General features: G+C 39.5%; 1 protein-coding gene across 1 annotated transcript in view; it reads left to right on the top strand.

Moving 5' to 3' along the window:
• The first annotated feature begins 2,079 nt into the window (after positions 1–2,079).
• TACR3 (tachykinin receptor 3) overlaps positions 2,080–16,570 on the top strand; it is a 35,843-nt gene continuing 21,352 nt past the window's right edge. Inside the window, exons 1-2 of the mRNA XM_041484273.1 lie at positions 2,080–2,838; positions 15,611–15,799. Of these exons, the coding sequence (XP_041340207.1) occupies positions 2,363–2,838; positions 15,611–15,799 (665 nt within the window). The 5' untranslated portion in view covers positions 2,080–2,362. The remainder of the gene's footprint in view (positions 2,839–15,610; positions 15,800–16,570) is intronic.

Here is a 16,570-nt window from a genome sequence, read left to right as displayed (position 1 = left end):
TCCAGTCCCTAGTTTGCAGCACCACTGGATATCACACATTTTTCAAGGAAACCCAAGACAGAATTTACACACATGACCAGAATGGGATTCCATGAACTACAGCAAGTGGTTCAGACACAGATCCTTTATCTTCCCATACAGAGGAAATTACCACAGTGTTCCACAGGACTCTGCTCCTGTATGTTTACACTCTACTGCACACTTGTCAGTACTGTGTGCTAGAAATAAGGTGTCTGTGTCTCTGCTAAAATGAAGGAAAGGCAATAATAGAGCTGAGGTTGGGAGAGATGGATGGTAACAACAGAAGCATGTAGGACACCTGTGCAACTGGTGTGCCAATGTGAAAAACACATCAGCTTAGTAAAAGGATAAAGCCTGGAGTTCCTAGTTTGGGCATAAAGATGGAATGGTATAGGGCACAGGGCTGGATTTTTACTCTCTGGCTTACAGCCATGTGAAAATCTTGAGTGAAACTGCTGGAATTAAGAGCTGAGTGTCCAGCTCTCTGCTATTACTAGTCAGTGCACTGCTCCTCAGCCTTTGGAACCACTAATTGAATGTTTTCATCTCTCAAACTCACAGAGATTGTCTACCATGCCTTTCTTCAGGTTCGCCTCCAGGGAGAGGAAGAAAGAAGAGGCAGCTGGAAGATTCAGAATTCAAAATGGAACTGTGGGATTAACTGCAGTGACTTTCCTGTTACAGGCAACTGCAGTGCATGGGTGGGTTCTAGACATCCTGTAGCACCAGGTGATTTACAGCAGAGCTTCTGAGGTTTTCTGCAAAACTTCTAAGCCTGACATGGGCAGCTCTCAAGCTGGGGTAAGTTGGTGAAAGCTCATATAGAAACAGCCACAATTACATTCATTCAAGTTAAAACTGCAGTGAAGACCTGACAATTAAAGTGCAGGAACTGCTTCCACTGGGTAAATACATCGGGAGGAAGTGGTACACAGGAGTATTTGATTTTTATTTGAAGCTTTTGTTTAAAAAAGTACTGAATGTGTCATTGCTGATAGGGACATTGAATAGCTCCCACTGCTGTGATACAAATGAAACCTCTGCTGATGACAAGTAGTAGCTCTAAATTGTTGAAACATGAAAGATTGGCAGTAAAACACATTTTCTCCCTTAAGACTGCAGCCTATTGAATAACAAAGGTTTGTTAGTTGAAGTCCCTTGCAATCAATCCTTGCATAAGACATGCATTCCTAATGACAGCTGTCGTTAACATATTAACAAGAAAACTGATTTTGGATTTGAAAATATTGGGTGTTAAATTTCCTCATTTACCCTTTTATACCAATATAGAAATCACTGCATATTAAAATATTGGTTGTTCAAAATAATAATAGTACTAAGCATGAAATAAATGCAAATCAGGAAAAATAACTATTTTTTTTCAAAGCCACAAAGAAAACAAACCCCAAATATTTTGCCCATAACTAGGGACACCTATGTTTAGAGCTGCATACTGTTTCAGTAAAAATCAGTAATTGCTGAACATGCAAATAGCTTATAAATATTTATTGATATCAATTACATATTACAGAATGAAAAGTGAAATTAGAGAGCAGTAGAATGTATTTGTTTGTCCAAAAGAGTCACTATTCTAAATCTGTAGGTAACAGAATGGTTTCAAGGAAAGTGTGTACTAAATAAAAAGACAGCAGCAAAAAAAAAAAGGCAGCTCTGAATTGATCTGGAATAAATTCATCTGGAAAGAGCCGTAATAAAAAAGGCGGTCTCAGTCCTGGGAATTTCAACTAAGCCAGCTGATTACCCCTGCAAACACAGGGCAAAAAGACTATTTAAAAAAGGATGCACAATAATGAAACTTTAAGAAAGACAATATAAAACAAATCTCTCAAGATAAACGAGATGAGAATTCATTTTCTCTGCAATGCTTTCCACAGCTGCTGAAAGTGCCTGCTGCTGGCAACGAATGACATACAAGGGGAGGGAGAGCAGAGGGAAAGAGCTGTTAGCTTACCAGCCGATGGAGCTTATCGCTCCACTCCCTTCGTGACGCTGGGAACTCACAAGCCTATAAAATGTGCCTTGGCTCCCAGTCCCCTTCTCCTAAAGCAAAATCAAAAGCAAGAGGCTGTACAGAGAGACAGGATGCTGTTCTACTCTGAGGTAGCTCTCCTGACGTGTCTGTTAGAGCATTTCTAACAATTTGAACAGCATAGTCAAAGATTTTTTCTGACAGAACTCTCCTTTCCAGTACCTGCTGTGCTGCCTTACTTCCCCTTCTCTTCCTTCCCTCTTCTTATCTGTTGGTGGGGATTTTGTAGGGTTGGGAGAGGGAGGCGGGAGACGTACATCATTCCTGGAAGAGAGGAGAGAAACACCCAAGATGACTTCAGTCCCCACAGCCAGGTGGAACATGAGCATGAGCAGCAGGTGGAACGTGAGCCTTGCTCAAGCAGGCGATCTTTGGGGACAGGCTCTGGAAGCACCAGCTGCAAATGCTTCTGCCCCTGTAGCCTCCTCAGCAGCCAACTTCTCCAATCAGTTCGTGCAACCTTCTTGGCGCATCGCCCTGTGGTCTCTGGCTTACGGTGGTGTGGTGGCAGTGGCCGTTTTTGGGAATCTTATTGTCATCTGGATTATCCTGGCTCACAAGCGCATGAGGACAGTGACAAATTACTTCCTGGTGAATCTGGCCTTCTCTGATGCCTCCATGGCTGCTTTCAATACTCTCATCAACTTCATCTATGCGCTGCACAGCGAGTGGTACTTTGGAGAGGCTTACTGCCGCTTCCACAACTTCTTCCCAATCACAGCTGTCTTTGCCAGCATCTACTCCATGACAGCCATCGCCGTGGACAGGTGAGAAAAGAGAAAAGTTTAGGGGTGAGAGATTGAGATCAGATTCTCTGCCAAAATAAAAATGCAGAGATAACAATCATAGTGGTGAGAGGCAAAGACTTCAATAGTTCATTCCTTGTGCTCCTCTGTGCTTCTTTAGGATCTCTCCCTAACACACTTTTTCTCCTGGTCTTTGGTCTTTTTCCTTCAGTCTTTCATTGTTTTTATCCTTCTGCTTTCTTTTATAACAAACATTTCCTCTCTCTGTTTGACTTCAGCTGCTTTCTGTGCTCCAACTTTCAATACTTATTCTGTAACAGCAACTCAGGGTTTTGCTTCCCACTGTGAAAACAGTCTGTCTCTCAGCCAGTCATCTAATATATACTGATAAGGAGTTGCAGAGTGTATGTGTAAAGGGAGAGGATTTCAAATTTCCCTCTTCTCTGTATTTCTGCAGATGGCAGAGGCATTTGCCTCCTCTTCAGAAATCACTTCAGATGCTGTTTTTAATAGCTTTTCTCACAGTCAGCTCTGAGATGTTTTGTTCCTGCTGATTTTAACTAATGAGACTATTTACACTGCCATCTGTGCATATCTAGAGGTCTGGTAAGAACATAGTTTCAAAGTGCTCAGGTTTTTTCTGATTTCTTGAAGCAAAATAAAGCTTTGTGACTGTCAAAGAAAAAATGTCAGGGAAAAACTTTACCTTTGTACTCCTGACAATAATGGAATCAGGTAGCTGTAGTGTCCATACAGCAAAGGGGAGATGCAGTTGCTGGGTTTCCTACACAGATGCATTGAGGGACTCTGTTTCTCAGAGAGTGCTCAGAGTCTCCCCTGGAAAATGTTTCTTTCTTTGTTATTGTTTTCACATTTGCTGTGCTGGAGAGATAACTTATTGGTTTTGGGGGGGGAGGGTTTTAGAAAAACAGATTGATTTGTATTTCAGGTCTTTTATTCCTCTTAGCAATGCACTGAAATTACTCACTAAACTCCTTCCTACATACTCAAATCACATTATATGTCTTTTCTGAACTGACTTGTCAGAATTGCAGTATTTCCAAGTGATGGTAGTTAAGATTTTATAAGGTTTAATCCACTTTCTGAAATGTTACTTCTCATTTCGTGGTACAAAGATTGGGAAACATTGTTGTGGCTTTTATACTTGTGGACAAGTTCATAGTAATACTTTTCTGTTTGCCCTACTAATTGCAAATTTTGGTGGCATTCTCAGCTGATGCATTTCTGTTCTATAAAGCTAGAAATGAAAGAGCAAATGAAGATTCTTGGCAACTCTTGTACTTTTCTTCTCTGAGGATGGGAGAAGACATGAGGAAATCGGTACACTTTCCTCCTGCCAGTGATGTATCTTCTCAAATGCTAATCCCCATTAAAAACTGAGAAGATAGTGTAACAGCAGTGCTACTACCTTTGACCAGGCAAAGAATTCTTTCATTGTCTTTTTGAGTTTCGCTTAAGATTCTCATCTAGCTTGAGGTTTTCAGAAACATAAAAGAGCTTTAGCTGAAGTATTTAACAGTTAGAGCTGCATACTTAATAGTTACTGCTGCAGCTCATCAAGTCATTAGTTGAGCAGTTACAGGGATGTTCTGAGTAATGTTTTTCATTTTTCCTGACAAAATTATCCACAGAGATGTAGTACTTACTACTTTGGCAGTTCCTAAATTTATGTTAGGAAACTGGGAACAAAAGTGAATACAGCTCCTTAGGAATCCAAACTGCATTTCCAGAGTGAGAGAAAATAGCTCTGCTGCACACTGACTACAGTAGCAAGGGACAGATACATCTATTGGAAATTTTTCTTGGTGTAGCAGTGCAAAATGCTGGTAACTCAAAGGTAAGTAAATAGCTACTGCTATTCACTCTGATCTAGTTCTTGTCTGAAAATCCCCCAAAGAAATTACTGTTTGCACCCCATCACATCCTCCAAGTTCACCTGCCTCCAAAGGCAAATGAAAAATCTTCCCAAGGAACAATGGCATAGCTGTGTCTAGGTGAGCTCTCTGTAGTACCATGCAGCATCATGGCAAACAAGCAGGAGAGCTGTCTATCCCTCCTTCCCTATTCTCACTGCTATTCCTTTTCCTGTTATACCAAATCACACCTGACACATTCAGTGCCTTTAAACATTCCCTGGCTACCTCTGCAAAACAATTCTGTCAAGCTGAGGAAACCTAAGGGTCAAAATAGAACGCCCTTGGATGTACAGACTGCCCTGTTCCAGGGCAAAGACCTGCTAGGTGCATGTCTTTTAAAACTTTGGCTCCTGTTTTCAGCCATTTTAACCTAGTAAACTCATCCTTACACATTCTTTTAATTAAAAAAAAAATTAAAACAACAAAATCTACAAATCAGGATAAAGCTGCTAAGGGACCTGAAATGATAGGATCAGATGATTTTCCTTTAGAAATTGTCATGCGTAATAACTCACTAAAAAGTATGTTGTGATATGGTCCACTGGTTGCTTTATCCAAATGTTCATAGAGTATAAACGTGTGACTGTGAACCTGGGCATCACTGAGCAGAGGTGATGGGCAGTACATGTTTCCTTTCACATCTGATTCTGCAGGACATTCTAAGCTGTGTGAACTGTGAGATTACTGGGCTGACACAGAGTTTTGTGACTAGGCACTTCCTGCAGTGGGGGTGAGCTGCATCTGGAGCTAAGGATTAAAGTATCCAAGACTGAATATCCTGGTCCTTGAACACAGACTCAGACTCATGCAGGTTTATTCACGCTTCTGACCATCCCCTCCAAGTGGGTTTTTTTCCCTTGCTTTCTCCTCCCTTTCCAAAAGCCTGTTTGCAGTCTACTGCAGAGATGGCACAAGAAGCTCAAACCAGGTTGTTTCAGGCACCAGAAGCAGCAGAGATTTTATGCTGCGCTGCTTCATGGGCATTCATTCCTGCATTCTTCTGTAGCTCACACTGCACAGTTCCACAGTTCCATTGCTCCCAGTGCAACAGTTGCTTTAGCTATGTTATGGGGATAAACTGGTAAATAGTCCAAGATAAACCGCATAGGAGATAATTCTGGAGCCAATATGCCCTTGTCACTGGCCAGTGCATGATCCTAAAGAGTCCATCCATGATCCTAAACTCCATCTGTGATCATGGCAATACAGTGTGTGACTGCAAAACAGTTCTTGGACATACTAATGACAGTAAATTATGCAGAATTTAGGCCATCTGGCCATTGAAGACCTGCTGTCCTTTCCCATAAGACCTCAGCATGCAAAGAAGGTGGTTCAGGTATGCCAGCAATTACTTTTGAGTCCCAAGACTGCTTCATTATACAACCTGTTTGTGTGCAGGCCTAAAAATTCTCTGCAGATGCTTGATGATTACAGTGGACGTTTGGGGATGTAGTAATGCAGCACAAAATAACATGCCTTCAGTAGAGCACTTAGTACTATGCATTTTCCCCTGGTTTTAGCATATTTACTGTATTACTTTCTCAGTTACTTTTCTCTCTGCAATTCCATAATGATTTTCACATGTCAATGAATTTAACTCTGTAAAAGCAGCTCCTCTGGACTTAAAAATATTCTAATAGTGATGGTGAGTAGTTGCTGATCCTATTCATATCTTAATATTTATTTTCTTTCTAGTATGCCTGCAAGTTTTTGGTCTTTGAAGGCAAAAAGCATTTGTTTCATTTATGTGACTTTATATTTAATGTTCAATTTTATTTGTCCTCTTGCACAGACTTCTCCCTTTTTTATGAACCTTAGTATTACCTAGTTACTAGCATGCATATGTATGTCCTTATTCAATACCTGTCATTCTAGTTTCCTACCTTATTTTCTCACTTTTAATCTACAGAAGCACACATATACTGTGTCAGTTTTCTTTTTTCTGCGACATGGTTCAGTTACTGATGGCTGTTAATAATCTCTCTATACACTCAGACTCCAGCAAAAGTAATGATACAAGCTTGTAACAGAAGATGGACAGGAGACATAAACACAGGATTCACCTTATAAAATAAAACCCAAACTCATCATATATACACACTCACATCCTCAAAATATCACTTAGGCTCTTCAATCTCTCCAGGTGCATTCTGGAACAGCAGTTATTATTGTCACAAAATAGTACCACAAGCCCTATAAATTAACACTACTGAAATTCCAAAGTAAGCAGTTGGCACACTGAAAAATGTCTTATCTTTCCAGTAGAATACATTTTGGTATCACACTTTGCCTGATTTTCCATTCCTGGGAAAAATTGCTCAAGGCCTTCATGTACCATAAGCATTTTTTAAACTGATATTCCTTCCAAACAATCTATTATCTGACTGGTATTAAGTATCTGTTACCTGCCTTGTGTGCTCAGAAATAATAAAGTACAGGAAATGTGTACATGTAAAAATTATCTCAAACATTTCTGGCAGGTTAAGACATGGAGTGCACAGGACATGACCCTGTGTTGTGATCACATGGCAGCAGTGTCAGCAGGACATGCACATCAAGAGGATCTGTTGGTATTTGCATCCTTGAATGTGAGCTTGGCACCAACTGTTTTGTGCTTGGCTCACTGGTGAATGGAGGAGGCTGAAGCAGTGACAGAAGGAAACCTGCACTGCCCAGCCAGCTGCCACACCTGGTACAGAGTTCTGCTCAAACAGAGCTGCAGCCTTTGGCTCCTCTCATTCCCTTTCCCTCAGATTCAGATGTCTCAATGTAAACAGTTTTCATGTAAAAAGTGAGAATTTGCACTCAAGACTTGTGAGAGAGAGATGAACATCAGAACAAGAAAAACCAAAAAGGAGATGGAATTTCTTTTCAGGTTTCTTGTGCTTCACAGTCTAGAGACCTCCCCCTCATACCTGAGAATATTTCCACCAGAAGGAATGGATAGTGCTTCTCTCTGGTTTTTTTTCCATAAGATGCCACTTTACTGCCATTTCCTAAAGCCTCTGATGCCACATATCTACAGAAAACACTACCTGCCACACCCCTACTACCACATTAAAGCGCAACACAATGGTTTTTTTCAAACTAATGGATTCAAAATCACAACTTCAGGAATCAGCCTTGGTCACTGCACATCACAAAGGGAAAAAATCCAAGATATGCTCTAGAAATTATCACTCTTATTTCTATTCTTACTTTGCCAGTCAAACTATAGAATTCAAAGAGGAAATCCCTTGCCCATTTCTCTGTCTTCCTCAAAGAGTATTTGAAAATTAAGCACATCTTGCTAGTTCTCAGAACTGGAGAGAAAGTGCAATAGGAGGGCATAAAGGGTTCAGATATGAATAGCTGAAACACAAAGGACTCTCTATCATCTGGGGGTCTAAAAATATTTTTTTGGACCTGACAATTCTCGTTTCTCTCTTCGTAAGAGGTGAGATAGTTTCAGCAGAACACTTTGATGCAATGGCTACAGGATTCAGCATGCAGAGACCTAGGAAAAAATAAACCTTTTCTTGCAATAGTACAATTTCATAGTAGTTGGACAAAAATACAGGATTTTTTATGCAGTTTTGGTCAAAATTCACATTAGAGTTACATTATCAATAACATACTGGAGCAGTCTAGGAAAAAATACAGGCATAACATTTTTTTCCTTTTTGTTTTGTACTGAGTAAATATTCTATTTAATAAGCTGCTTTCAAAAGGTGCTGTAAAAAAACCAGGTTGATAGACCAATATATTGAGAAATATAAGCAACATTTACAATAGCAACAAGCCCCCAGAATTCTTGTTCCAGAGAGGAAATATCCAGTAAGTTTTAACCTTATGTTGAAACAAGAAGTTCATTTTAGACAGAGTCTTAGCCTTAAATACATACCCTTATTTATAATTTCATGAAAACTATTAAACTATGTTCTGTGGTTTACTATGCAATGTAGCCTGTGGTATTTTTAAAAGTTAGTCAAGGGTTGGGGTGATGAGTTTTTTGGGGAGAGAGGTTTATTTTGTTTATTTTTTTCTTTTCTTAAATATTATTACCTAAATGCATACTTTTCTGACTAATTTACCAACCAGGAAAGAAAGTTGTATCATTCACATATTTGTGTTTCCCTAAAATAAAATTATTTCAAGATAACTGCAGAAACAAGAAGGAAGCCATCCAGATGACAGTGACAGAACTGTAGACACTAACAGTGGCTTTATGCAGCTGGAGCTGGTTCTACAGACTTTGCACTGATACTGGTCCTCAACAGCCTAGGCTGATGATACTAAAAGAAAAGGAGAAACAGAAACCTTTCTGTCAGGGGAAGTCAGTCTATGATTTTATGACTTTTCTATCAACATTCATAGGTATAGAATACATTGCATAAAATCAACTACATATTCATAAAAATCTAGCCCATTGCTATTTACCAGATCCTCCTCAAGTAGAAAGCACTGTTTATGAGAGCTCAGCCATCCTGAAAGCTTTCAATTTTACTGGTTTTAGGTTTTAGTTAAGAGGTGCTTGTAAGCAAGGCATTGGAAGCTACTCCTGATTTCAGTGTTTGAGAAAAACTTCAGTGTTTCCCCCTGCTCAAAGCACAGTCATTCACCCAGAGCAACACACATTCCTCTGGGTAAATCGAGGCCAAGTTATACCCCTGGGATATTGCCCGCTGATACCTCAAATGTACCACATGTTTATCTGTCATGGTGTCACACACCTCCTTGGTGGCATTAGCTTTAAGGTGAACACTGCACAACAGACCCTTCAGGGCACCAAAACCAGTCCTTCTCAACAGTCAGTTATAGTCCTTCAGAAATGCCCACAGCCACTCTTCCTGCAGAGAAAGTCAGACTAAATAAATGAACACAAACCTGTCCCACAAGAAAAGAAGGAGCCTTGCTCTAGCAGGTAGCAGACAGAGAGAATACAATGTATTAAAGAATACAAAAGTTAAAGATTTGGTTTTCATCATACAAAAAATGCCTTTAAAATCTCAGTTCATTCCATCACCTTTAGTCTACTCTATGTAGCCTACATTTTAGAGAATTTTCCACAGCAATGTTCTAAACAAGGGCAGAGAATCACAGCACTGCCCTTAAGTTTTTTAAATACCAGTTGATTCTAAATACAAAGTCTCAAGATCAGCTTCTGTCTCAAGGGAATAACAACTTCTGTGTATTCATGAAAGAAGCATGCTCTGCTGTCTCCTGTTGACAAGTCACTTACAGCAAGCATTATGATTTTTCTCTCAGTCTCTTCCTTTGTCAAGTTCCAATTTCTTGTTACAATCTGGGATGATTACATTTTGCCCCATGTGAGTTTATAAACACATTGCAAACAGGTGAAACAAATCAGGATGATTAAAGGCTTCCAACTGTGTCTCCAAATGGGCATTTGTAGGATCCAATTTTGAACATAATTTTGTTTTAATAACATCTTGTGTATTTTTGCCACAATTTTCAAAATGATGTGTTAAAGATAAAAGGTTTTCCTGGTTATATTAGCCAGCGTATGCTATTTTACAAAAAGACAAATTAGGTTTGTTATCTTTTCTATTGTTGGGACCACAATACACAAACTTTGCAAGCTTTTACAGTATGTAGCAGCTATTTGACTCACGTTACTTGAAAACTGTAAGAGAGATACATGACTATGCTGCTGTTAAAACTACTGCTTAAAGAGTTTATCAGTGTTATTCAAAAGAAGACTGTCTCGATTTTTGTTCCAGAGAAAACAGGTTTTCTTGATTTGGTGAACCCAAGACACAGGAAGAGAAGAGTCTAAATTGTAGACTCTAGACAAACAGCAGTTCAGAAGGGAACTGGATCTATTCTGACCCCAGCAGCTAAGAAAAGAGTGCAGCAGCAAGTACACCACGATGCACCAGCCATTATATCATGCAGCCTGAATGATTTCTCATTAAGCTCAGTGGAAAAACTTGCTGACTTCAGTAGTAATCAATTAGGGACAAAGATTAACACAAGATAAAGCTGTAAGAGAAGTGATGACAATGGAATGTCATATGGCCACAAAACACAAAATCATGTGCTAATGATGTGCATATAAAATTGAAGTGCTACCCAAAATGCTCTGGAGTCATACACAGAAGAATGTGGTGCAGTTGTTGAGCACAGTCTTGGAAGTGCTGTCTTGAACTCTACCTGCACATATTTCCATAACTGCACTTCTAAATGTGCATATTCCATCTTATAATTATTTTCCAAGTATAAATGTTTTGTTGGGTAGGGTAATAATCACTTTTGCTTGTTATGATAAATGAGTATAATGAGTTCATTCCTTCCAGCAATGTATATTTTACATTCCTGCTTTGTTGTGTGGAATAAGCTATCTGTGGCACTATCAACAGCTCCCACTGGAGTGAGAAAGCATTAGAAGTCCCATCTTTAAATCAAACCACCTCAGTGGGAGTTCAGAGTCCTGTCTTCAGCAGGGAATCACACTGATCAAGTCTGGTGACTGACTGAACAGTAATTGTCCAAAACTACAAAGCAAATTGGCACAGCACCCCACTGAAAAAATGTCTGTGTGGCTCCAGAATGCTTTTCAGTGGTGTAACAAGGCTTCAGTTGCTTGTAGCCATTAGAAATCCTTCTTCATCTCAATGCCTACAGTCTTTTACTGTCTAGGGAGAGGAGATGCGGAGAGGTACAAGGTCTGTGTACAAATATCACAGAACACAGTGAACCTATGAGGGTTTCTGCATTTGTCACTGGCTTCAGAACAACTGCATAAATTTTGGGCACTATAACATAAAAAAGGCATTAATCTATCTAGAGAGCATCTAGATGAGAACCACAAGGCTGGTGAAGGGTCTGGAGGGGAAGCCTTATGAAGAGTGGCTGAGGTCACTTGGCTTGCTTAGCCTAGAGAGAAGGAAACTGAAAGGAGACCTCATTGCAGTCTTTAACATCCTCACAAGGGAAAGCAGAAGGACAGGCTGTGATTTCTTCACCCTCCTGACCAGTGTCAGGACCCAGAGGAACAGGATGAAGCTGAGTCAGGGGAGGTTTAGGTCAGGTATCAGGAAAAGGTTTTTCTCCACGAGGGTGGCTGAGCACTGGAACAGGCTCCCCAGCGAAGTGGGCACAGCACAGCCTGTCTCAGCTGGATAGCGCTCTCAGGCCCACAGTGTGATTCTTGGGGATGGTCCTGTGCACGGGCAGGAGTTGGACTCAATGACCCTCATGAGTCACTTCTAATTCAGCTTATTCTGTGATTCTATTATGAAGCTCAGACCACGTGAAAGAACTGTGGAATAGCAGAACAGTCTGTAAGACAGATGACATCAGAGCACCCAAGAAGTCCTGCTGTTCCCCCTTGCACATTGCTTATGGTTGGCCGATTACAGAAAGAAAAACTCTCTGGGAGCTCTCTCCCATACACCTGCAGAGGCAGAAGGGCTTGCCACCACATAGCCACACTGCCAAAATGTTCTGGTTTTATACCACTTCTACTTACCTTGGAATCTCTGCTATGGCAGAGCTGATTTTTGTCATGTCTTTTGCTCTTACATTACCCCCAGTTTCCTTTCTTATTCTCTCTTCTCTCAACACAATTTCTATATGCTGTTATTCTACAATTCTCCTTTCTTTGCTTCTTCTATTAGTTTCTCAATTTTCTCTTTTCACTTCTATTCTTTTTTTTATTCAACAAACTGCTCCCTAGTCTCAGTTCTTTTGCTAGATCCTATATCTCATCATTCTCCCTTTCACTCCTGGCCTATTCAAACATTTCTTTTATTTCTACACCATGTTCAGCACCATTCACAGCACAATTCAGACAGCATGTCTACTCTTCCCCCTTGTAACTGGCATTTTGCCATCCTTCGTATATGTAAGGATATCATACAGAGCAAAAAAAATAGCCATAATGACAGAGCTACACCATGAAATATGACAGACACTTGTCAGCCATGGGGAATCATAATATACAGGGGCGATATCCTCATCATACATACCCATTATCCTATCCTCAGGCTCCTTACCTCACTGATTTTCTGAGCAACACCTAAGCATGGAACCTCTAGCCTGTGCTAGCAGGAGCTTTCATTCCTCGGGAAGCACCCTTGCTGAATGGAGAAAGATCAAAAGCAAGAGCAAAGGGAAAATTTAGCTACCACTACTTCATAGATAGACAAACTACCCTTAGATACCTGCAATAGCAAGATAACACAGCAAACAAAATAATAAGCAGGAGCATGTGTACCTCCTTTGCCAATTACAGCTAACAGTGCAGGAAGAACTCAGTTCTTTTCAAGGCTTCTTCTGGCTCCATAGATAACAACCAGATTCTGTTCAAATGTGGAGGTAGTTTTTGACCTTCAATGAAGGGTCATTCCACGTTTTCTACTTTACATACTTGTGGCAATGATGGTTTCTCTAAGAAAATGCTACCAAAGATGTATGACAAATCTGAGTGAATGTAATAATTGCAGTTATAAAGCAATATCTCACTATGTTAATTAAGCAATTTTGTTTCTAAGAAAAGCCACTTAGAGAACTTACACTTAGAGAACACACTGTAATTATTAGTGTACTGGCAAAGTAGAATAACTTAGATTTGTTATCAAAGGCTCTGTAACAGAACTGTCAATACTCTCCACTAAATCTATCCAGCACAAAGATATTATTGAGGGAATAGTCAAAGTTCCCCTACTTCCTTTCCATTTTGCTTGTTAGAATGAATGCCTGATACATATTTGTAATCAATCTTGTGCAATAGCTAGGCTGTTGGCTTATCACTCAAATTTGAACTCTAAAGATAAATAGCATGCTTTTCATCTGATCCTTGTCCTTTGACTTATGTTACTCAGCCAGCTGTTAAAATTTCCATTAGTACAGCTGTATGAGTCACTTCACCCAAACAATCCATGTCTTTAAAGGGCAGACGGGGAGATAAAACAACCAAATTTTCTCTTAGGCAACAAGAACTACTGTTGGTATCTGCTGGGAGTGAGATTAATATAACTGGGAATAATAATAATGTGACTGTAATAGAAATCTGACAATAGCACATAAAATAATAGTAATGTGCAATCTGAAGAAAAGTAGCAATTCAAAGGAATAATTCCAGGCTAGAAGGAGATGCCTTAAGAGTCTCACAAGCATGTGAAAATTATTATTTGTTTACAGCTTATCACTTACTACAAGTAAAGATCTTCAAATATTTGGACAGTTCTTGGCAGTCCACACAAAAGCCAGCTCAATTTGAAAGACAGGGCTCATGAATACAAACCTGACTTCTTGACCAAGTGATACTTACTCTGCGGCAGAGAAAGGAGCTAGAGGGCAACAATCCAACTGCTCTTCTCAAGAAACAGAAGACATCCACCCAGCACTGAAAATTGTTTCATATTATGTAATACCAGAAGCACCAGTTTAGCTGAAATAAAAAACCAAAAGGCAAGTGAAAGAGAGGGGAACTAACTGTTACCCTATGGAGAAAGTGCAGTAAAAACAAAAAATTTACAAGCTTGAAATACCAGATATGGAAATTGATGATTCAGAACTGAAGCTGTTTTAAATCACTCTCTGTTTCTGACAGCACTTAGATGTTTTAAGATATTAGGGCAGTTATGTCTACTAGAAAAGGCACAGCACTATTATGACCAATGTTGGATTTATCACATATTTTATCATTAACTATAAACAGAGTTAGCTTTGCTAAAACAAATATCTGTTCTGTAATTACTCATCTGTCAAATATAAAATTTCCAAAATTTTATATTGAATGAAATTTATGTACCACAGCAGGTAAATGTGAATGCAGAAGATTCTTGCACAAATTCTTATCAGGAACATTATCTTAAAAATATTATTGTTATTATCTCATGGCTAATGGCCACACCTAAAAATCTTGGACAAGCCTGCCAAGAACCCAGATGTGTTCTGTAACAATTAAAATATATCACTCCTTCCTTCATTTGAAATGAGTCATTCAATTGCAGCAAACACAATATATTCACCAAAAAAAATGATTTCTATAAATTTTGTGTCTCCCTTGTTCCTTGCATCTGTAACAGATCAAAAACAGAAAACAAGACTTGTTTTTCTATTACTGTCTGTCTAGATGCTTTTTCTCAAAAAAAAAAAATTCTTTTTTTTCCTAAGATTTTACACTGAAATTACTTAATCGTTTTGATTCTTTTTTTGCATGTTCTTCTAAGGTTATCAGCATACATGAATTGCCAATACAATTATGGGGCAGCACAAAGAACGCTATCCTTCCTGGGAGCATGGGAACTGAGAAGGCAAATGGGATGTTTTCTTGCTTTATGCATCTATTTCCCCTAATGCTTTTACCAGTTCTAAACTGGCTCCTCTCTCAGTCTCTGCATGAATCACTTGCTCTGGTGTTCTCTGGCAGACAGTGTGAAGTCAGTCTATCTCTACTGAAATAAATGCACGTGGACTTATCAGGTTCCTGTAGCTTTGGGACAGATGACTAACAAACCTGACAGCTTGGCTGTAAATTTTTGTATAAGAAATAAATGTTTTATGACCTAGCAGAGTAACAAAGGATCCAGCTGCATTATTGCTTTTCAATCAGGCTCTACAGTAACAGAATAGTCTAACTCTTAGCAAAATAGTTTCTCTACTGATATATATATATGATTAACTGGGTGTCCCATGGCTGCAAAATAATATCCAATGAACCTGCTTCTTCTTCCAGCACTGCCTTCACTGGAGCTGAACCACACAAAGAGTACAGTGACATCAGAACTGCAGGAAGACAAATGTCTCCACTTTTATCCTTCTCTTTTATCCAAAGCTTGTCTGATTCTAGATACATGCAAATCTCTGAAGAGTTCTTACACAGAGGTTTTTGCTTTCTTTTACAGATATATGGCCATTATTGATCCCTTGAAACCTAGGCTCTCTGCAACTGCTACCAAGGCGGTCATTGGGAGCATATGGATTTTGGCATTCCTGTTGGCTTTTCCCCAGTGCCTATACTCCATAACCAAGGTGATGCCTGGGAGAACTCTTTGCTATGTAGCATGGCCAGGTGGTCCAAAACAGCATTTTACGTAAGCTTTTGTTCTTTTAAACTTGTGCATGGTGGTGTTTAGACTTGCAATGGAGTTGGCAAAATCTCTGGTGAATGAATCTATGGTGAATCAATTGCTCCTCTGGGCAGCCTGTACCTATGCTCAACAACCCTTCTCATGAATAAAATTTTCCTAGTATTCAGTCAAAACATTCCCTGGCACAGCCTGAAGGTGTTTCTTCTCTTGTAACTAGGGAGAAGAGAAAAACATCCACCTTAGTAAAATCTCTTTCAGGTAATTGTAGAGAATGAGATGGCCCTAACCAGGCTTTTTTCTTTAGACCTCTTAATGGGAAGGCTGGATTTTGCCACTTCACTCTGTTACACTATCACAATTACTCATGTCAGATATTAGTCCAAAAGAGAAAACTGGATAACCTGTAACTGGTTCCACTTTCTGAAAGTGAGAATATCAGTCAATTAAATTAAATACATCCTGTTTGTCCCTCCAGTAGAATTAGGAATAAGTACCTACTTAGGCATCTGTTCTTTCATGTCATTGCTGACATTTAAGAAAAACATTGTGTTCAAGGCTGAAAGTCTGTGTAACCATCTAGAATCAAATTTGACCTTTTGCTCTTTTTGAGGCAGGTGAAAGACATCCTAGTCACATATAATTTTTATCACTTTAGGAGCCATACACAGACATTTCTCTGTAGGGCAGGAAGGTCACACTCAGTGACAGCTGGGGATTCTTCACTTATCGTTCACTAGGATTTTATCTGAAGCTGGCATTTAACCAGGAACTACC

The sequence above is a fragment of the Pyrgilauda ruficollis genome, unplaced genomic scaffold, assembly GCF_017590135.1.
Source record: "Pyrgilauda ruficollis isolate IOZ18807 unplaced genomic scaffold, ASM1759013v1 scaffold65, whole genome shotgun sequence".
Classification (NCBI taxonomy): domain Eukaryota; kingdom Metazoa; phylum Chordata; class Aves; order Passeriformes; family Passeridae; genus Pyrgilauda; species Pyrgilauda ruficollis.
This window is presented reverse-complemented; position numbering and strand designations above follow the sequence as displayed.